The 23846-nt window shown below is 42.6% G+C and overlaps 1 protein-coding gene across 5 annotated transcripts in view; it reads left to right on the top strand.

The window, feature by feature from the left end:
• The window catches only part of ARHGAP10 (Rho GTPase activating protein 10), a 375463-nt gene that overhangs the window by 164288 nt on the left and 187329 nt on the right, over positions 1 to 23846 (top strand). For all 5 annotated transcript variants that reach the window (XM_070386636.1, XM_070386634.1, XM_070386633.1 and 2 more), the window contains 2 exons: positions 4678 to 4784; positions 7507 to 7601. In XM_070386636.1, coding sequence (XP_070242737.1) covers positions 4678 to 4784; positions 7507 to 7601 — 202 coding nt within the window. The remainder of the gene's footprint in view (positions 1 to 4677; positions 4785 to 7506; positions 7602 to 23846) is intronic.

The raw sequence follows: 23846 nt of genomic DNA on the forward strand, positions 1-23846 counted from the left end.
TTAAAATTACCAGGGCAATTGCATATGACTATGAAAAAAAAATTCTGGATGACATGCTAACTTACCTCCCTGGATTTTCAGCATTGTTTTTCTCTTAGCGAACGTGCAGTGTGTGAGTCAGTCAGTCAGTTCAGTCGCTCAGTTGTGTCCGACTCTTCGCGACCCTATGAATCGCAGCATGCCAGGCCTCCCTGTTCATCACCAACTCCCGGAGTTCACCCAGACTCACGTCCATCGAGTCAGTGATGCCATCCAGCCATCTCATCCTCTGTCGTCCCCTTCTCCTCCTGCCCCCAATCCCTCCCAGCATCAGAGTCTTTTCCAATGAGTCAACTCTTCTCATGAGGTGGCCAAAGTACTGGAGTTTCAGCTTTAGCATCATTCCTTCCAAAGAACACACAGGACTGATCTCCTTTAGGATGGACTGGTTGGATCTCCTTGCAGTCCAAGGGACTCTCAAGAGTCTTCCCCAACACCACAGTTCAAAAGCATCAATTCTTCGGCGCTCAGCTTTCTTCACAGTCTAACTCTCACATCCATACATGACCACTGGAAAAACCATAGCCTTGACTAGATGGACCTTTGTTGGCAAAGCAATGTCTCTGCTTTTGAATATGCTATGAAGGTTGGTCATAACTTTCCTTCCAAGGAGTAAGTGTCTTCTAATTTCATGGCTGCAGTCACCATCTGCAGTGATTTTGGAGCTCCCAAAAAATAAAGTCTGACACTATTTCCACTGTTTCCCCATCTATTTCCCATGAAGTGATGGGACCGAATGCCATGATCTTCATTTTCTGAATGTTGAGCTTTAAGACAACTTTTTCACTCTCCTCTTTCACTTTCATCAAGACGCTCTTTAGTTCCTCTTCACTTTCTGCCATAAGGGTGGTGTCATCTGCATATCTGAGGTTATTGCTATTTCTCCTGGCAATCTTGATTCCAGCTTGTGCTTCATCCAGCCCAGCGTTTCTCATGATGTACTCTGCATATAAGTTAAATAAGCAGGGTGACAATGTACAGCCTTGACGTACTCCTTTTCCTATTTGGAACCAGTCCATTGTTCCATGTCCAGTTCTAACTGTTGCTTCCTGACCTGCATACAGGTTTCTCAAGAGGCAGGTCAGGTGGTCTGGTATTCCCATCTCTTTCAGAAATTTCCACAGTTTATTGTGATCCACACAGTCAAAGGCTTTGACATAGTCAATAAAGCAGATATAGATGTTTTTCTGGAACTCTCTTGCTTTTTCGATGATCCAGCAGATGTTGGCAATTTGATCTCTCATTCCTCTGCCTTTTCTAAAACCAGTTTGAACATCTGGAATTTCACGGTCCACGTACTGCTGAATCCCAGCTTGGAGAATTTTGAGCATTACTTTACTAGTGTGTGGGATGAGTGCAATTGTAGAGTATCCTTATTTTGAAATTAAAGCACCCCACGATGCCTTCAGACTTTGGACAGTGTGGTCTTACTTTAATGATGAGGCTGTTGCGGTTTACCTCCTCAGCTGTGGAGCCTGATTGCCAGTTAGGAGGAGGAGTCGTGGGCTTCCCAGGTGGTGTAGTGGTAAAGAATCCTCCTGCCAGCGCAGGAGACGGAGGAGACTAGACTTGGATTCGTGGATCAGGAAGATCCCCTGGAGGAGGGCTTGGCAACCCACTCCAGTCTTCTTGCTGGGATAATCCAATGACCAGAAGAGCCTGGCGGGCTGCAGTGCGTGGGGCTGAAAAGTCAGCCGTGATTTGGGGACTGCACATGCACACACAGGAGTGGTGTGTGAGAATGTTCCTGTATTTCCTGTTTCCCTCCCCTCCGCCCTTAACTGTAGTTAGGCTGCTTTAGAGTTTTCATTTGCCAAGTGTGACTCTTGCAACGGGATTCCCAAACTGACCAGTTTTGTAGCAGAGAGACTCAGGGAACAGCCGCGTGACCGGGTGTTCCTGTTACTTGCAGTGGGGAGACTGGTGGTCCTTTCTCCACTTGCCCTTCTTTAATCTGGGCTTAGTCTTAGTGTCTCATGAAGGACAGTTACTGGCATGGCACAACTGTAAATTTGTTTAATTTTTTTTAGTCTCCTCCCTCCCCCCAAAAAAACAAAACTGAGAGGCAATTTATTTTTACAAATGTTGGTTGAATGGCAAAATCGTGTCATTTCTAAAGGTGCTGTCAGGAACAACAGCTATTGAGCTGTGTATAGAGTGAATATTTCATTAAAAATTTTTTTTACTTGAGTATATATATTTTTACTGGAGTATATACTTTTTTTTTTTTTTTACTGGAGTAAAATATATGTGTTATTTTACAGCAAAGTGAGTCGGTTATACATATGTTTGTTTTCTTTTTCATATTCTTTTCCATTGTGATTTATCATGGGACACTGAATACGGTTCCCTGTGCTATGCAGTGAATGGGACCTTGTTTATCCACCCTATGTATTACTAGTTTGCTAATCCCAAGTTCTCCTTTCCTCCCCCTCTAATTTTTTTAACCTTTTTAACAGTCAAGTGAAAAATGTCACAAGAATCTTTTTTTAGACTTATAACTGTTGGTTAACTTACTGACTTTGAGAGAGATGGGGCTGAAATTGGACTGAAAAAACCACAGTGACAGAACTCTTCACTTTTTAGCTGTGCTAAACTCTCTATCCATCTTGTTTTATTTAATGCATTAAGAACTCCTATGAATTGTGAGGTGCTGTTATCACCCCGTTTGCCAGTGAGAACACAGAAGCACTGGGGGATTAACAGTGCTCCTTCGATCATGCACCTCCTCAGTGCTGGAACTGCCCGAGACGAGAGTCTGTGTTGGGCTTCCCTCGTGGCTCAGCTGGTGAAGAATCCGCCTGCATTGCGGGAGACCTGGGTTCCATCCCTGTGTTGGGAAGATGCCCTGGAGGAGCGGACGGCTATTCACTCCAGTATTCTGGCCTGGAGAATTCCATGGACAGAGGAGCCTGGCAGGCTGCAGTTCATGGAGTCACAAAGAGTTGGACACGACTGAACGACTTACACACACACACACACACGGCTGCAGTTCATGGAGTCGCAAAGAGTTGGACACGACTGAGCGACTTAAACACACACACACACGAGTCTGTGTTACACCCTCTCTGTCATATTGCCCAAAACTTGGACGGCATGAAAAGCTGTCACTAATCTCTGTGCTTAGGGCTGGTTGAGCGGGGTCCGGTGAAGTCGGGAGGGGGTGGCAGCTTAATCAGTGAAGCACCTTGATATCTGGGCAAGAGATTCTGAGGTTTGGCTTTGCCATTTGGTCTAAGCCTAAGATTTTCTTTAGATTAAAAAGACAGTAATATACATATCGTCTCTTGAGGTATTTTTCTTGGTGTTGAATGAAATACCTACGCAGTATTTTTATGAACCATAGAACAGAGTACACATGCTTGCTGTTGATCACACACACACACACTGAGGGTTCCCAAACTCTGGCCCAGCACTAAGGATGTTTTGAGGTGAGATTTATTGTGGTCTATTAAGCCCTTTCATCTCCCCTCCACCCAAGGTGATGTAATTCATTTTTCCTAAAGCTAAATGCATTTCTTTTAAATGGGTCCTTCCCCCCCCGCCCTCCAAGTTTGTTCTTTTTGATTTTTAGGTATAAAAATCTATATTTTTAGGCTTTATTTATATTTTCAGCTGTGATGATGTTGATCATAGGGTTGACTTTTTTTTTTAATTTTAATGTCCTTTCTTGATAAAAGAAAAAATTATCAAACTGAATGGGACCTCGCTTTTCCTTTGCTGTGATGGAACCGTTCTAGGTCTCCTGACTTGGGACCATTTTCTTTTAAGAGCTCTGATGGTTGTAATACTGACCAAGCAAGAGGTAAAAAGTGGTTCCAAAACTGTTCTGGTGCACATGTGGACAACTCACTCTTCTGTTCTAAACACGTCATTTAAATTTAGTTTTACTTTTGGCTGCTCTGGGTCTTTGTTGCTGCGAGCGGGCTTTCCCTACTGATGGTGAGTGGGGGCTGCTCTTCAGCTGTGGCACACAGGCTTCTGTTACAGAATGTGGACTCAGTTGCTCTGAGGCATGTGGGATCTTCGTTCCCGGGCCGGGGATCAAGCTCTTGTCCCCTGCATTAGCGGGCAGATTCTTAACCGATGGACCATCAGGGAGGTCTCATACTTCATTTTAAAGTTTACCTTTGACATCGTTAGTAAGGATAGCTGCTTACAAGGTGCTTTAGTGGGCTTAAAGCACTAGATAGATTTATAGTCTACATGCTTTTCTGCACTGTGATTCTACAATTCTATTATTTTGAGAGGCCAGAATTGAATCCAAAACCATCACATATATCTGGTGGCATTCTTGGAATTCTCACGAGCTATTCATACATAGACAAAAATAAAAAATGTATAATTTACAATTAGGAGATTTTCATGTATGAGATAGCAGTCTAGCAGATTATGTGAAAAACATGTCTTTAAATTATTTATTTGTTGCTGAGAACTGTTAGGACCTTTTCTCAAACTGTCTATATGAGCCCTCTTATTTCCCCTAGCTTTTCCCTTGTCTTAGATGAGCTGTGTTGCTGATTTGTTTTCTTGAGCTGTATTAGTTGCCATTTCTGGCTTTTTTCTCTTTAGCAATATAGAGTTTTGCATACCTGTTTGTTTATAAGGAAACATGTAAAGTTCTGTTTCTTGTTGAAGGGCCTCCTCCATTCGGTTCCAGCTGGGTCAAACACTACTGCATGTATCGAAAAGCTGCCAAGAAGTTCACCATGATCCCGTTTGAGCACAGATCCGGGGGGAAACTTGTAAGTGTTTCCTTTTTATGCTTTGTACTGGCTGTGAGGTGGTCTTTGAGGGCATCATTTTAATGGTGTTTCCATTAAATGATAAATACCTTCCATTTTGCTTTTAGAATGAAAAGATTGTTTTTTTTTTTCCTAAATAAAATCGGCCAGAAAATAATTCCTGTATTTTCTGAATTGCTGGCATGTGGTTTTAAAAAAATATTTTAAAAATGTTTATTTGGCTGCCCCAGGTCTTAGTTCTGGCACGCGGATCTCTTATATGTGGGGTGTGGGCTCTAGTTCCCTGACCAGGAGTTGAACCCAGGCCCCCGGCCTTGGAAATGCGGAGTCTTAGCTACTGGATCACCAGGGATGTCCTGTTGGCATGGATTTTTATGGTCAGATTTTTTTTTTTTTAAAGAAAGAATGATTTGACGTCCCTGTTACTGGAAGATAGAGTTCATACCTTCAGCATGCTTTCCTGACTCAGGGGGCTGACTGCTCAGGATTTATGGGGGAGGCCTGACGTTGTACATGGTGGTGGTGGTTTAGTTGCTAGGTCGTGTCTGACTCTTGCTATCCCCGCCATGGGGATAGCTCTCCAGGCTCCTCTGTCCATGGGATTTCCCAGGCAAGAAGGCTGGAGTGGGTTGTCATTTTCCTCCTCCAGGGGAATCTTCCCAACCCAGAGATTGAACCTACGTCTCTCACAGATTCTGCATTGACTGAGCCACGTGCACACGTAAATTCACATAAATGAAAAGATTACAGAGTAGATGATCTGTAGTGAAGTTTTCTGCTTTTCATTCAGACTTGAACCTTCTCACTTAGACACTCACCATTTAGTTTACACCTCCTGAGAAATAAACTCCACAGCAACTCGTGATACAGGAAATGTATGCGAGAAGCCCGCAGGAGCTGTCTGGGTGGAAAAGGTGGTCTTTGTTTTAAAGCAGAAGCTGTAGCTCTTAGCAACAATAATAGTCAACACAGAGCTCCTCTCACTAACATTGACTGTAACTGGTGACACATTTTAAGGTTAATTCATTGCTTGCTGGGTGGATGGGCATAATTTTGTTTCTGTGAATACAGAATTAACCCAAGTTCACTTCTGTTTACACGTACTTTGCATCTTCCTGAAAACTATTTAAAGCTGCTTATAATAGAAGCACATTTTTGTGATATCAAAATACACATGGAAAATCGTGGCCATGGTAAAGAAGAGGAAGCCAGGATGTCACCCCTGGAGGGGGATGGCTTTTGTTGTTTTTGTGTTCTTTTTTTTTTTTTTTTAAAGATCACATTCATTTATTTTTGTCAAATGTAACTAAAGTTTAATGGATACAGTCAGGAATAATTTGTTAAGAACATGTCAGACACAGAGAAGGCAAAATTTGTTGGTAAGTGAAGCATCAAATCTAATAAAAGAGCAAACTCCAGGAATGATCAGCAACTGTGCGCAGCTCATTAACCAAATGCTCGTGATTACTTTATACCTCTGAGGGCCACTGACATGATCAGAAGTTGCAGTGAGAGGATAAATATGGATTAGCTTCTGTATCTCTGTACACTTTTTCCAGTTTTTACAAATTTTATATTTAATGGGAGGATAATTGCTTTACAATGTTCTGTTGGTTTCTGCCATACGTCAACATGAATCAGCCATAGATAGACATGTGAACCCTCCCTCTTGAACACTAACTCCCATTCTCTTTAATGACAAACCGAGCATGGGTTGGAGTGCGAGTTTCCTTTCAGAGCCGACTCAAGACCCAGGACACATCTGCTTAGTGGTGTCTTTCTGTTTTAGCCCCAAATAACAAATACATTTAAAATACGATGACTGTGATATTTTGAATGTTTTTTACATCTGAATGCTGGTTTAATATTAGAGATCTTCACATTCCAGAAAATACTAAAATATTCCAGAAGTGTTTCTCAGACTCTTACAGTTTCTTACTGAGAACCTGTTTTTGCATTGCTTCTGTCTCCTGTTTTCTGCTGCTTTTTAAAGCTCTTGGAGAGGGTGGTTAACTGAGATAAAATGGTACCATATTTAACTGAACACTCAGTAAAGGTAAATTCAAGGTGATTCACTGAGGAAACAGCAAAGCACATAGATGTGTTGGGAAGATCCCCGGGAGAAGGAAATGGCAACCCACTGCAGTATTCCTGCCATGCATGATCCCCTGGACAGAGGAGCCTAGTGGGCTGCAGTCCATGGGGTTGCAAAGACCTGGGCACAGCTGAGCACACACCCACATAAATGGAATGGTTCTAGCTTGAGATGATCACAATGGCTGATCCAAGGTCCTTCATGTACTTTTAGGTAGATTCCTATGGAATTAAAGTTTTCATAGGTCAGAAATGGTTACCTGTGGGCTGTTTCATGTGGTATAATGTAATGTGAAATGCAAACACATTATCTTTTTTTTTTAACAAGAGGGCAATAAGAATAACAAATATAGACATGTGGAAACTATATTGCTAATCCACCTTTTAAAATTAGCACTCATAAGGTCTGGTTTAAGGTTACTGTAATTGAAGCAGCGTCTAAAAAATCTTAAGAAAAGGTCAGTGACAGAAATGGCTACAGTTCGAAATAAACTGGTTCCAAAGAGAACAGAATAGAGGAACCTAAGATCTGAACCTTGCCTCCCCTCCCCCCTTCAAGTATAGGATACGTAACTCTGTGTATGTGTATACTGTAGTGTTTGAAAATGCTTAAAATGATTCTTCGCAGGGGGATGGAGAGGTCTTCTTTTTGAAAGAATGTATCAGGAGACATACTGACTCCATTGACAGAAGGTTTTGCTTTGACGTGGAAGCTGCTGACCGGTAAGTTATTGGAATTCCTGGACTTCATGGAAGGAGTCGTTTCAGAAAATCATTTAAAAAATAGGTAATTGCAGCTTGGATTTCTGTGGCCTGGGAGACGGTTATCTTTCTGTTTTTCCAAGCTGTGTATTCACTGTGGGCTGTTCTGTGTTGGTCACTGCGTTTGGCTGTGGAATGATATAGCTTAGTCTTGGCCGAAGTTTGCAGTCACTTTAACTAGTGTTGTTGCTTAAACAGTGACCTTGGGGGGTTTCATTGTTGATCCAAGCCTCCTTTTCTGGCACTAAAAGTGTGAGGCGTGAAGATGAGGAAGTAGGTGATGGAGCTAGAAAGAGGTGCTTGTGGCTCTTCACACACAGCAGTATTCATTTTTGCGTGTGGGAATTTTCCATGTGTATATGGAAAGGTAATAGAAGGTCACAGGCAAACTCTGTTTATTCAAAGACTAGTTATCTTTTTTTTTTCTTGCAATATGACTTTTAGTTATAGAGATTCTTTTAGTTAGAAAAGAATCTTTGCTGGAGGGAAAGAAGTGAAAAAAAGAAAAACAAAGCTCATTTGTCAATATTACTACCTGTCTGGCATTTATTTCTGTGTCCTTCCATAGTACTAAGGAAAATCATGGTGCTCATAGAATATTTCTTTTTTAATGACTGATGATGGTATGAAGGTTTCTTGCCAGCCCTAGTTATGGGCAGCAATGGTCTCTAGATAATGATGTTTCATGTTTGTATAATAAAAGTTTACAATATGAGATTTTTTTAAACACAAGTTCATTTCAGATCAGGACCCAAGAATACAAAAATAGTGTTTCCTCTTCCCTCAGATGATGTAACTGAGTCTATGGGGTTCATTCAATAAATGCATTGAAGACCAGGTACATAAAAATGTGTGTTTATGTATCATGATAATATGGTAATACAATGAAAAGGACAAATGGTTTAATAAGCCTTTTGCCAAGACTGTAAAAAAAGAGAACGTCATTGTAAAAGAGGTTAAATTTCAAGCCAGTAAGGATAAGTTAAAAATCTTTAAGAAGAGATTCGGGCTGTATAATACAACTTGAGCGTAAGTATGTATGCTGTAAGCATTGACTGAGTTTTCTGTACGTACCAGATAGTGTTCTGAATTCTTCTCTTCTTTACCTCATTTTATCCTCAGCCCAGCTCTGTCAGGTAGACATTATGCTTCTCATTTCATGATGAAAAACGGAGCCTTATGTGGTTCTCCTAAGGTCATGTAGCTAGTAAGTGGAAGAGCTGAGATGTGAATTGTTGCGTTTGTCCCTGGAGCCCAGGCTCTTAACTGCTCTGCTGCAGGCATCAGAGTATAACTGTGTAAGTGTGTTGCCTCTGAAATAGTTGACAGAGGTGAGTCAGCAGTGATGTCTTACAGAAAATGTGTCAAATGAGGTTAATCTGCATTTCTTTAAAAGGGTAATTCTAGTACTTCCATTTATTGTTTTAATTTTGTATTAATTTTATTTTAATTTTGTATTGATTTTCCCCAGTCCTGTGTTTTCTCTAAGACCTTGATCATGCCAAATGCTCTTCTTCATTGATATCCTTATTACAATAACTGTTGAATTGACCAAAAAGTTTGTTTGGGTTTTTCTGCAAGATGTTATGGAAAAACCCGAACAAACTTTTTGACCAACCCAGTACTTTCCACCCCTCACAAAGGTTGATGAGTGGTTACTGTGGAGTTACTTTCATAATGATGGTATTTTGAATGGAGACCCTCAGAACTGGGGAAGACGTTAGAGGTGATCTATTTTAAAGCAGAGACATTACTTTGTCAACAAAGGTCTGTCTAGTCAAGGCTATGGTTTTTCCAGTAATCGTGTATGGATGTGAGAGTTGGACTATAAAGAAAGCTGAGTGCAGAAGAATTATTGCTTTTGAACTGTGGTGTTGGAGAAGACTCTTGAGAGTCCCTTGGACTGCAAGGAGATCCAACCAGTCCATCCTAAAGGAGATCAGTCCTGGGTGTTCATTGGAAGGACTGATGTTGAAGCTGAAATTCCAATACTTTGGCCACCTGATGTGAAGAGCTGGCTCATTTGAAAAGACCCTGATGTTGGGAAAGATTGAAGGCAGGAGGAGAAGGGGATGACAGAGGATGAGATGGTTAGATGGTATCACCAACTCAATGGACATGAGTTTGGGTAGACTCCGGGAGTTGGTGATGGACAGGGAGGCCTGGCATGCTGTGGTTCATGGGGTCACAAAGAGTCAGACATGACTGAGCGATTGAACTGAACTGATTTTAGTCGTTTTCAAACTGCTCTATAGGGATGTCTTTTCAAATAAAAACTTTACACTTTTAGGCATATATAAATCAGAAAAAAAGAGAGTTCCCTTATTAAAGTGAGGTAGGGGGCCTGGAGGGCTTCCTAGGTGGCATTAGTGGTAAAGAATCCACCTGCCAGGGCAGGAGACATAGATAGGTGGGTTCAATCCCTGGATTGGGGAGGTTCCCTGGAGGAGGGCATGGCAACTCATGCCAGTATTCTTGCCTGGAGAATCCCATGGACAGAGAGGAGTCTGGCAGGCTGCAGTCCATGGGATCACAAAGAGTCAGACACGACTGGAGTGACTTAGCATGCACGCATTCTGGGGACCTGGATCTTTACCCTCTCAGCTGCCTTCTTCTTGAAGAAATCACTGATTTACTTCCATTGATGCCCAGAGCTGCTTTCTGGGAACTGGGTGGAGGCAGACCAGTAATCTAGTTTACGTGATTCAAGAAAGGCATAGAGGATCTAACGTCTATAATGATAACTGAAGGTGTATTTGGAGTCAGCTGGGATTGATTGAGACACATTCCAGGCAGAGTGATTAATATGTGTAAAGTTCTGGAGACAGGAGAGCGTGGTCCATGTGAGGTCCCCCTGGGGATGGACACTGAGCATCACTGGGGCAGAGAGCTGGGGACGATGGAGATAAGGCTGGACAGCGGGGGTCAGGGCCTGACCCTGAGGTTTTGAGCTTAATGTATTAAATGGTTTTAAGCAGGGCATTGAGTGGTAGGTTCCTGCTTTTCAAAACCCACTGTGGCAGAGTAGAGAAAGTTTAGAAATGGCAGGAATGGTTGGAAGGGTTATGGATTGGTGTGGCGGTGGCCAGAGTGTCTGTTTGAGGAAGACTTGTAGAGAGAAATTTACAGAAACGTTGGATGTTAGATTCCAGGGTGAAGGAGGAGAAGGTTTCTGGCTTGAGCAACTAGGTGGTGCCATTTACTACGATGGGAGAAGCAGAAGGCACAAGGATGGAGGAAAATGATGCCTTCAGTTGTGGGCCTGTGGGGTTAGCTTGCTGTGGGCCGTTCAGTGGTACACGTAGCAGGCAATTGGATGTAGCCCTCGGCAGCTTCAGCAGCACTGGACTCGAGCTGACCTTGGACCTCCTCCATCCCGTGACTGTCACCGCAGGGAACCAGGCTGGTCCTCCCCCAGTTTGGGCAACCTGTCCGCTTTCAGCCGTTGCACCTTACAGAGTTATTTCCCACTGTGGCTTTTGTTTCTCCATCCATTCACATGGTTTCACCCTCAAAGTCTCTCTCTCTACAGTCTGTTCTCTTCTTACTTTTTTCCGTGTTTGGAACCGCATGCAGACTTCTGAAGTTCCTTTTGTCCGTGTGCCTTGCTTTTACACTTTCCTTGGTAATTTCAGTGTCACCTCGAGTGGTGCTTTCTCCTTGGACTCCTCTCCTTCAGGCCTCTGTTCCTCCCCTTCTCTCAGCCATTTCCTGTCACGCTCACTGCTTAGATCTTGTCACCAGGATGGGTACCCTGTCCACCATCTCAATTGTGAGGCTTCCTCCTTCCAACACCGCCTTCTCTTCTTCCCTAGTAAGTAGTCTTCGCTTACAATCAACTGATCCTACTTTTCTCAGCCCCTCACACCCTCACTTCTTTCCATGTGTGAATGGAATTTCAGTGTGTGAATTTGTCATTTGTTAAAGTCACTCTTTTCACTACACTCAACTCCATTGCCCTTCTCTGCCTTGATTAGACTTGTTTGCGCAGCTCCAAATTAAGGAGGCTTCACCTCTGCCTTCTCTCTTCCTGGAAAGGTGTATTGAGTCGTGTTCACTGGGCTCACTTCAGAGTCATGACCACCGGCCTCAGATAGGCCATTAATCCTGACCACAAAGCATCTTCCATTTTCTTAGTTCCTTCATTCTCCTAGTTGATGAATATTTTATATTTTCCCCTCTCTCTAAGCTTCTGGGACTGCCTCCCTTTGCTGATTTTGTGTCCTGTTTTGCTGTGAACTCTGTGAACTTAGAACTCCTTTGAAGAGCTCTTCCACTGAAATGGATGCCCGCCCCTTCCTCAGCGCCAGTGCCCCGCCTTCCCTCCACTGCCCTGCGGACCGCAGCGGCCAGCCTCTGTCCAGCTGTTTCCATCCCCTCTTCGCCTTCCCTCCTTACTTCTCCCGGATGTCACACAAGTAGTTCGTCTTTTTCTTTCTCATTGACACCTGTTTTTCCCTTTCTACTGGACGACTCCCCTCAGTGTACAGAACACTCTTAATTTCATCCATATTAAAAAAAAAATACCACCGCCATCACCAGTGAAAGAACCCTGTCTTCCCTTTAGTCTGCTGCCCATGTTTCGTTTCTCATACGTAGCAGAAATTCTTTAAGAAGCTCCTGTATTCAGGCCTCCTGCATATTCAGGGCCCTGTCTCCTTCCCCCTGTTCTCATCGGGGCCCAGGGCTCCCGGCTCCTTCCTCCTGTTCTCATCGGGCCTCGCCTCCACCCTCCGCTGCGTGTTCTGTGAGGGTCGTCGTGGTCTCGGTGCACCACCTCCACCGTATATTCAGGGCTCCCGTCCCCTTCCTCCTGTCCTCGTCGGGGCCCAGGGCCCCGTCTCCTTCCTCCTGCTCTTAGCGGGCCCTCCCCTCCACCCTCCTCTGCGTGTTCTGCGAGGGTCATCGTGGTCTCAGAGCGCCACCTCCAGCGTCAGTTCTCCGTCTTCCTGTTCTTTCCTGGCAGCAGCATCTGATGTGGCCGTTCACCTTCCCCTCTGTGATACCCTTGCTCTACTTGGCTCAATAACCTCACACCTACTTGCTTTTTCTCCCACCCCACTGGCTTTTCCATTTTTAGCTTCCTTTGCCAGATTTCCTCATTTCCTGGACTTTTTGTTGTTAGAGTTCTCTGGAGCTCAGTATTTTCTTTTTTTCCTTAAAAAATTTTCTTTTTTATCAAAGCATAAATTTATTTAATTTGATTTACAGTGTTGTGTTAATTTCTGCTGTACAACAAAGTGACTCAGCTATACATGTGTGTGTATATGTATATAGTTCCTCTGTCCATGGAATTCTCCAGGCAAGAATACTGGAGTGGGTTATCATTTCCTTCTCCAGGGGTTTTCCTGACCTAGGGGTTGAACCCAGATCCTCCTGCATTGTAGGCAAATTCTTTGCTATCTGAGCCACTAGGGAAGCCCCATATATATGTATGTATGTATCTGTGTGTATCTGTCTATCTATCAATCAAGATTTTCATGACCCAGATAACCACAACGGTGTGATCACTCACTTAGAGTCAGACATTCTGGAGTGCGAAGTCAAGTGGGCATTAGGAAGCATCAGTATGAACAAAGCTAGTGGAGGTGATGGAATTCCAGTTGAGCTATTTCAAATCCTGAAAGATAATGCTGTGAAATTGCTGCACTCAGTATGCCAGCAAATTTGGAAAAGTCATCAGTGGCCACAGGACTGGAAAAGGTCAGCTTTCATTCCAATCCCAAAGAAAGGCAATGCCAAAGAATGTTCAAACTACCATACAATTGCACTCATTTCACATGCTAACAAAGTATTGTTCAAAATCCTCCAATCCCCTAAGCTAGCCTTCAACAATATTTGAACCGAGAACTTCCAGATGTTCAAGCTGGATTTGGAAAAGGTAGAGGAATCGGAGATCAAATTGCCAACATCCATTGTGTCATAGAAAAAGCAAGAGAATTCCAGAAAAACATCTACTTCTGCTTCATGAGTATGCTAAAGCCTTTGACTGTGTGGATCACAATAAACTGTGGAAAATCCTGAAAGAGATGGGAATACCAGACCACCTGACCTGCCTCCTGAGAAACCTATATGCAGGTCAAGAAGCAACAGTTAGAACTGGATGTGGAACAACAGCCTAGTTCAAAATTGGGAAAGGAGTACATCAAGGCTGTGTTTTGTCACCCTGCTTATTTAAGTTATATGCAGAGTACATCATGAGAAACGCTGGGCTGGAAGAAGCACAAGCTGGAATCAAGATGGTGGGGAGAAATATCAATAAACTCAGATATGCAGATGACACCACCCTTATGGCATAAAGAGAAGTGGAATTAAAAGAGGCTCTTGATGGGGTGAAAGAGGAGAATGAAAAAGCTGGCTTAAAACTCAACATTCAAAAAAGGAGTATCATGGTATCTGGTCCCATCACTTCATGGTAAATAGGTGGGGAAACAGTGGAAACCAAAGTCACTGTGACAGAGACTGCACCCATGAAATTAAAAGATGCTTGCTCCTTGGAAGAAACGCTATGACAAACCTAGATAGTGCATTAAAAAGTAGAGACATTACTTTACCAATAAGGTCCATATAGTTGAGGCTATGATTTCTCCAGTAGTCATGTGTGGATATGATATTTGGACTATAAAGAAGGCTGAGCACTGAAGAATTGATGCTTTTGAACTGTGGTGCTGGTGAAGACTCTTGAGAGTCCCTCGACTGCAAGGAGATCAAACCAGTCCATCCTAAAGGAAATCAACTCTGAATGTTCATTGGAAGGACTGATGCTGAAGCTCCGATACTTTGGCCACCTGATGCAAAGAGCTGACTCATTGGAAAAGACCCTGATGCTGGGAGGGATTGAAGGCAGGAAAAGGGGACAACAGAGGATGAGATGGCTGGATGGCATCACTGACTGGATGGACATGAGTTTGAGCAAGCTCCAGGAGGTGGTGAAGGACAGGGAAGCCTGGCGTGCTGCAGTCCGTGGGGTTCCAAAGATTCGGATGCAACTGAGCAACTGAACAGCAGCATATATATTTCTATAAGCCCCATATACACATATCTGTATATATTCTTTTTTATACCCTCTTCTGTTCTGGTTTATCACAGGATATTGAGTATAATTCCCTGTTCTGTGTAGTAGTACTTTGTTGTTTTGTCTATCCTATATATATATCAGTACTGGTTTACATCTGCTAATCCCAAGCTCCCAATCCTTGCCTCCCGTTTGGCAACCACAGGTTTGCTCTCTATTTCAGCAAGTCTATTTCTGTCTCTTAAACATGTTCACTTGTGTCATATTTGAGATTCCATTGAGCTCAACCTTTAGATCTCCTCTCTCTAACCATCTTGTCCAGCCTCAGGACTTTACATGCTATCTATATGTCCGTAAAAACTTCCCAATTTATTGTCTATACCCAGATCTCCTTTGTGAACTCCAGGTTTTTAATAGCCATTTTTATAGTTGCTTCTGGGGTGTGTGCTGGGCATTTCAAACAGTGCCAGAGTGGGAGTGATTGACTGGTTTTTGTAAAGTTTCCAAGAATTCATGGGGGAAACAAGGTACATACTCTTTATGGGCCCAGCATTTTATATAGGTATGATACTTTAACCTTATCATATAAATACTAATAATATATAAATCTTTTTTTTTTTTTTAAGTAGTGTATTCTCATTGTAGTCTTTTTCTCTAAAGCTTTTGGTTTGACTTAGAAGGCTTTCCCATGTGTATCTCCTTGAGCCTCTGGGGTTACGTGACTCTTCCGTTGCATTATAGAGTTCTGTTGTCTTTGGTTTATTTCCTCATTCCTGAGCAACCGCAGTCTGTTCAGGTTGGATATTTCCAGTGGATAGTGTATTTGTGGGGCCCTCACTTTCCTTTTACCCACTACCGGCAGTGTGTGGCTGTTGGTCTTCTACTTCTAGAACAAAATCAGGAAGGAGGGAGAGAGAGTCACTACCCTAATTCTGGGGATTTTTAAGGCATAATTTAGCAAAAAGTTTGAATGGGATTGGCTCTTATTTTGTCTCTTTCTCTGATTCGCGGCCAAGCACAGTATTGGGAATTACAGGTAATTTGTTCCTTGTCTATTAGATTAGGAATTCCTTGAGGATAAGAGTCTTAGCTCATGAACTGCAGTACCCAATGCAGTGCTTTATGTGTGGTGGGCATTCACCAAATTTGTGCTGGATTAAATGAAATTGAGTTGTTGCTTAGCAGTGACAGGACCGGGATTGGATTCGGTCAGGCAACAGTCAGTGAACTGTCCTTTTTTTCTGTTCATGCTGCAGCATTGTGAGCGCCCGTGTTTGCATTCTGCTCAAAGAAAATACACTTCGCCCGTCTTGGAGTGTGTGGGTATTGCAGATAGGCTTCTAGTGGGGTGTGTGCCTAATGTGGACCTTCATACACAGCATTTCACCACCGATTGCATGTTTCATGTGAAGTTACCTTGTTGTCTTTCCTGGTTTCAGTCTTTGCTAGTTTTTTATTCCTTATGTTGGAAAAGCAGTCAGGTTAACACTGTGACAATAGGAAATACTTCTTAAACTGCAAAATGGAGCCTGGCCTTGCATTTGACCTGTGTACATGTAAATCAAGAGCATGCACTTCACTGTCACATGAGTTTAGATCAGATTTGATTGCATGTAACAGAAAAACTCAAAATATAATAACATACGTTAAACAGTGTAGAAGATGAGTTTCTTCTCTTTGTTAGCAAGCCTGAAGGTGATCAGGTCAGAGCTGATACACTTCTTGGTGTCAGTCATGCCCCCTCTTGTGCATTTACCTTGCTAGTCACCTGAGGGCAATCTGCCGACTCACATGTGCCATGTAGCCTTGTCTCTTGTAGTAGGAACGCTTTCCAGAGGAAGCACACGCTGGTTTTGCTCACATACCATTGACCTTGATGGAGTTGTGTGGTTATATCTAGCTGCAAGGGGAGCTGGGAGGTATTAAGACAAGGAAATGTCTGGGAACAAAAGAGAGCAATCCTGGACTTACGTGGTGGTTCCGTGGTCAAGAATCTGCCTTGCAGTGAAGGGAGTGACTTTGATCCCTGGTCAGAGAGCTAAGATCCCACATGCTGTGTGGTGTGGCAAAGAAAAAGAAAAAGATCAACACTGCATTTGCTGAAAATAAGAAAAATGATTATTTAAAAAGAAAAGAGCAATCCATGTGTTGTTCTAATATTAATACTTGGGAAATCTCTTGCTAAGAATGAAGGGGAGAATAGCTGGTGGGTTGGTTTCCAACTTGCTGTTACTGCTTTGGTTATCAGTGGTTAGGAGGGTGTGTGGTTCATTTTCCCTCTGTTCACTGAAAGCTTACTTTAACTGCTTTAGATAAGAGGTAGTTAAGAACACATATGTTAAGAACAACATTAGCAAAGTGAAAAGACAACCCACAGAATGGGAGAAAATTCTTGGAAATGACATATCTGTAAAGGCAGTGGTCCCCACCAGGGACTGGTTTTGTGGAAGACAATTTATCTATGAGCTTGGGATTGTGGGGATGGTTTCAGGATGATTCATGTACATTGCATTTATTGTGCACTTTATTTCTAATCTAATGCTGCTGCTGATCTGGCAAGAGTACCGGTCCACAGCCCAGAAGTTGGAATCTCCTGCGATAAGAGACTTGTATCCAGAATATATAAAGAACTCCTAACTCAATAATAAAGAACAAATAACCCAATTAAAATGGGTAAAAGTTCTAAATGAGACATTTCTTCAAAGAAAATATACAAGTGGTTGATAAGCATGGGCTTCCTTGGTAGCTCAGCTGGTAAAGAATCCACCTGCAATGCAGGAGACCCAGTTCAGTTCCTGGGTCAGGAAGATCCACTGGAGAAGGGATAGGCTACCCACTCCAGTATTGTTGGGCTTCCCTGTGGCTCAGCTGGTAAAGAATTCACCTGCAATGTGGGAGACCTGGGTTTGATCCCTGGGTGGGGAATATCCCCTGGAGGAGGGAAAGGCTACCCACTCTAGTATTTTCACCTGGAGAATTCCATGGACGGTATAGTCCATGGGGTCACAATTGGACATGTCTGAGCGACTTTCATTAATAAGCACATCAAAAGATGCTTAACATCATTAGCTAGTAGGGAAATGCAAACCTAAACCACAGTAAGATATCACCCACTAGGGTAACTATAACTGCTGCTGCTGCTGCTAAGTCGCTTCAGTCGTGTCCGACTCTGTGCGGCCCCGTAGATGGCAGCCCACCAGGCTCCCCCCATCCCTGGGACTTTCCAGGCAAGAATACTAGAGTGGGTTGACATTTCCTTCTCCAACACATGAAAGTGGAAAGTGAAAGTGAAGTCGCTTAGCGACCCCATGGACTGCAGCCTACCAGGCTCCTCCATCCAGGGGATTTTCCAGGCAAGAGTACTGGAGTGGGTTGCCATTGCCTTCTCCCAACTATAAGTGAAAAGTCAAATAATAACAAGTGTTGGTGATGACGTGGAGAAATAGGAACTCTTACGTACTGATGGTGGAAATTTGAAATGGTATAGCTGTTTTGTCACTTCCACTGTATAATCATAAGGGATTTGATTTAGGTTATACCTGAATGGCCTAGTGGTTTTCCCTACTTTTTTCAATTTAAGTCTGAATTTTGTAGTAAGGAGTTCATAATCTGAGCCATAGTCAATTCCTGGTCTTTTTTTTTTTTTTTGCTTATGGTATAGAGCTTCTCCATCTTTGGCTGCAAAGAATATAATCAATCTGATTTTGGTATTGACTGTCTGGTGATGTCCATGTGTAGAGTTGTCTCTTGTGTTGTTGCAAGAGAGTGTTTGCTATGACCAGTGCATTCTTTTGGCAAAACTCTGTTAGCCTTTGTCCTGCTTCATTTCGTACACCAAGGCCAAGCTTGCCTGTTACTCCAGATATCTCTTGACCTCCTCCTTTTGCATTCCAGTCCCCCACGATGAAAAAGACATCCTTTTTTTGGTATTACTGCTAGAAGGTCTTGTAAGTCTTCATAGAACCATTCAAGTTCAGCTGCTTTGGCATTAGTGGTTGGGGCATAGACTTGGATTACTGTGATATTGAATGATTTGCCTTGGAAATGAACAGAGATCATCCTGTCGTTTTTGAGATTGAAACCAAGTACTGCATTTTGGACTCTTTTGTTGACTATGAGGGCTACTCCATTTCTTCTAAGGGGTTCTTGCCCACAATAGTAGATATAATGGTCATCAATTAAATTCACGCTGTCTTGTCCATTTTAGTTAATTGATTCCTAAGATGTCCATGTTCACTCTTGCCATCTCCTGTTTGACCACTTCCAATTTACCTTGATTCATGGACCTAACATTCCAGATTTCTGCTCAATATTGTTCTTTACAGCATCGAACTTTACTTTCAGCACCAGTCACATTCACAACTGGGTGTTGTTTCCACTTTGTCTCAGCCTCTTCATTTCTTCTGGAGCCATTTCTACGCTCTTCTCCAGTAGCATATTGGACACCTACGGACCTGGGAAGTTCATCTTTGAGTGCAGGCACAATGAAGGACAGAAATGGTATGGACCTAACAGAAACAGAAGTACTGAGAAGAGGTGGCAAGAATACACAGAACTATACAAAAACATCTTAATGACCTGGATAACCGAAATGGTGTGATCACTCACCTAGAGCCAGACGTCCTTGAGTGCGAAGTCAGGTGGGCCTTAGGAAGCATCATTGTGAACAAAGCTAGTGGAGGTGATGGAATTCCAGCTGAACTATTTAAAATCCTAACAGATGATGCTGTTAGTGTGCTGCTCTGAATAAGCCAGCAAATTTGGAAGACTCAGCAGTGGCCACAGGTCTGGAGAAGGTCAGTTTTCATTCCAGTCCCAAAGAAAGGCAATGCCAAAGAATGTTCAAACTATTGCACAATTGTACTCATTTCATGTGCTAGCAAAGTAATGCTCACAATCCTTCAGGCTAGGGTTCAACAGTGTGTGAACCGAGAACTTCCCAATATACAAGCTGGATTTAGAAAAGGCAGAGGAACCAGAGATTGTATTGCCAACATCTCTTGGATCATAAAAAAGGCTAGAGAATTCCAGAAAAACATCTGCTTTATTGACTGTGCTAAAGCCTTTGACTGTGTGGATCACAAGAAACTGGAAAATTCTTAAAGAGATGGGAATACCAGACGACCTTAACTGCCTCCTGAGAACCTGTATGCAGGTCAAGAAGCAACAGTTGGAACTGGATGTGGAACAATGGACTGGTTCAGAATCGGGAAAGGAGTATGTCAAGGCTGCATAGTGTCACCCTGCTTATTTAACTTATATGCAGAGTACATCATGCGAAATGCTGATGCACAAACTGGAATCAAGATTGCTGGGAGAAATATCAATAACCTTATGTATGCAGATGATTCTATTCTTATGGGAGAAAGAGAAGAGGAACTGAAGAGCCTCTTGTTGAGGTGAAAAAGGAGAGGGAAAAACTGGCTTAAAACTCAACACTCAAATAATGAAGATCATGGCATTTGGTCCCATCACTTCATGGCAAATAGATGGGGAAGCAATGGAAACAGTGACAGACTTTCTTGTCTTGGGCTCCAAAATCACTGCAGATGGTGACTGCAGCCGTGAAATTAAAAGATGCTTCCTCCTTGGAAGAAAAGCTATGACCAACCTAGACAGCCTATTAAAAAGCAGAGACATTACTTTGCCAACAAAGTCCATCTAGTCAAGGCTATGGTTTTTCCAGTTGTCATGTATGGATGTGAGAGCTGGATTATGGAAAAGGTTAAGCCCAGAAGAATTGAGGCCTTCAAACTGTGGTGCTGGAGAAAACTCTTGAGAGTCCTTTGGACTGCAAGGAGATGAAACCAGTCAATTGTAAAGGAAACCAGTCCTGAATATTCTTTGGAAGGACAGATGGTGAAGCTGAAGATCCAAAACTTTGGCCACCTAATGCTAAGAGCCTACTAATTGGAAAAGACCCTGATGCTAGGAATGATTGAGGATAGGAGGAAAAGGGGGTGACAGAGGATGAGATGGTTAGATGGCATCACTGACTCAATGGATGTGAGTTTGGGCAGTCTCTTGGAGTTGGTGAAGGACAGAGAAGCCTGGTGTGCTGCAGTCCATGGGGTCACCAAGAATTGGGCATGACTGAGTGAACTGTAGAACAACAACAAATAGCTGTTTTGAAACTTGTTAGCTCTTTCAAAAATTAAAGTTACATGACCTGGAAAATTCTTTTCCTAGCAATATAAAAAAGAGAAATGAAAACCTAATGTCTAACTAAAAACTTGCACATGAATATTCATAGAAACATTATTCATAATAGCCAAAAAGTAGAAATGATGGAAATATCCATCAACTGATTGATAGATAAAGGTGGTATAGCCATGTGATAAAATACGGTTTGACAGTAAACAGAAATGAGGAGCTAATACATGCTGTGTTTTGTTTTTAGGCAAATTTAATTTAGAGCCTGAGACTGTCTTTGCTTATATTTTATTTAACACAGGTTCATTGTGGGAATAATTTCACAAGCAGTAGCATGTAGGACATGGCAACCCACTCCAGTGTTCTTGCCTGGAGAATCCCAGGGATGGGGGAGCCTGGTGGGCTGCCGTCTATGGGGTTGCACAGAGTCGGACACGACTGAAGTGACTTAGCAGCAGCAGCATGTAGGACGCATAATGTCTCTTTACACATACTGTCTCTAATAGTGTGCATGTTGTCTCTTAGCAAATTAATACAGAAATAACATAATCCAAACCAGTGACAGATTAACTCAACTAGCATTCCAGGCAAGGGAAGATGAAGGGAATACATATAGTTGAGGGGTACCTTTTTACAGGTCGGCTCTTGGAAGGAGACAGCTTGACCCATTGAGAGCAAATGTGGAAAGTACTTGGTTCCTAGGGAATGAAGGTGCTGGTGTGGATGGACAAGATCTTCTTTTTGGGGCTGCTGTTAGGTTTTTGCCTCTGCTGGTAAGAGTCCCCTTCACCACTGCTGGCGTTAATGCCCCAGGGGCTTCAGAGAGCTGCTTAGGTCAGTGGAGGGTAGCCTTGCCCAGACCTCACAAACCGCGTGTTGAGTTTGAATCCCCACCATCCCACGGTTCCTTCTTCATGTGTTCTTACTGACAAGCCCCCAGCAGTGCCCTTCACTACTTGAACTACTGAGTTCACAATTTCACAATTTCACTTTTTCTTTAATTAAAAAAATTTTTCTTGGAGTATAATTGATATGCACTCTTGTTAGTTTCTGCTGTACAGCAGAATGAATCTATTACACATGTATTACATGCATCCACTCTGTAAGATTCTTTTCCCATATAGGTCATTACAGAGTATTGAGTAGTGAGTGTTCCCTGTGCTGTACAATAGGTTCTTCTTAGTTATCTATTTTAATTTAAATTTTTAATTGGAGGATAATTGCTTTACAATGTTGTGTTGGCTTCTGCTGTTTAACAAAGTGAATCACCTCTACACCAGGGGTCTCTCCCAGAGCAGTATATCTCCCAACTTCACTCTTAAAAACTTTATTTTTGTCATGAACAAGAAGTTTTGAAATTATACCGAACCACTACCATGTGGATGAACCTTGAAAGCAGTCTGCTGAGTGAAACCAGCCAGTCATGAAAGACTGCATACCAGATGATTCCATTTATATGACACATCAGAAACAGCGAAATCTGTATAGGTAGAAAGTAGAGTAGTCATTGTCCAGGGCTGAGTATTTGGAGGGAAATAAAGATTAATGGATAATGGGTGTGGGTTTTTTTTTTTGTAGGTGGTGATGAAATATTCTAAAATTGATTTTCGTGATTGTCGTACATCTCTGTGACTGTATTAAAAGCTATTAAACTGTGTTCTCTAGGTAAATCTTATGGCGTGAATTATATCTCAGTAAAGCTTAAAAACGAACAATGCTGAAAATAAATACTATAACTAAAATCAGGCTTTTAAACGGCTATAAACATTCACTGCTTCACGCCCAGCCACACATCACCTCTCATCGGCTGTGAAATGGTCACGTCACTGATAGTAGGTTGGAGAAGAGCATTTTGTATAGTTAGCTCCCCCGTGGCAAGCTCTAGCCTATCAGGAGAGACAGCTTTCCTTCCTGGAGGGTGAAATATCACCTCCCGCCCACACACAATTTTGTTATATAATGTGCTTTTCATTTTCACCGGCATGCTTGCCATATGCTTCACTGTGCTGTGACCCCATACCCTTGCTTGGTAAATAATTACCATTCTGTGCCCTTCTTCCCCACGTCGCATTCAGGCAGCACTTAAAGAAAGCACTTGCTGTTTCGCTGTCATTAATCTAACATTTCAGATATATATGTATATTTGGTTTGATGTTGCCTCATTCCTGGTGTATTGCACCTGAGAGGATGCAGGCAAGATACTTCTTGTTTTTATAATTCACCCACTTATATTTTCATGATGATGATAAGATGAAATCACCCCTGTATCTGAAGCAATATGCATTTATACCAGAGACTTTATTTAGCATCTGTGTGCATGGTAATGTACTCTTTATCACTTCAAACGAGGGAGTTAAGACTATACTGCTTCCAGAAGCCCATTGAACTGAATAATAACAGAGATGTTTCTGTAGCACATCAGTTGGCATAATATTTGCAAGTATTTTTCTAGTGTGTGTCCCTCAGGGAACTAAACAGACTTTGACTGTGTTTGATGCTGAGGATGGGAGGGACAACCAGAGACTAAAGTATCTAACCTTAAGGGAACTCATAGCCTGGGAGTGTTTGCAAACAAAAAGCAGTTTGGAGCTCTGTCCAAGGTGCTTAGGGAGCTGAGAGGCAGTAGGGAATAGGGCTGTCTGCGAAAGTGTGTACTAGAAAAATTGATTGTTAAATTTAATCTTAAAGATTCGGTCAGTTTGGAAACTCGGAGGAAAAGAGACCTGAGATAAAAGGAATCATAGAAATCTTGGGAGAGCATGTTAAGATAATCCTTGGAGTCTGAGGTTCTCAACAGTGAGTGACTTTGTATCTGGGGACATTTTGATTGTTGCCGGTGAATGAGGACGGCAGCAGGGGTGCAGGCTGTTGCTTCTACTGTTTGGTGAGCGGAGGCCAGAAGTGATGCTAACTGTTCAGCCCAGGGCAGCCCTCCCCAAGAGAGCACCGTCTGATCTAGCCTGTCAGTATGGTCACTGTTGAGAAGTCCTGTTTTAAAGCATTTGAAAAGACAATGCCAAGAGTTGGTGCAATTGAAT

The sequence above is a fragment of the Bos mutus genome, chromosome 17 (assembly GCF_027580195.1).
Source record: "Bos mutus isolate GX-2022 chromosome 17, NWIPB_WYAK_1.1, whole genome shotgun sequence".
NCBI lineage: Eukaryota > Metazoa > Chordata > Mammalia > Artiodactyla > Bovidae > Bos > Bos mutus.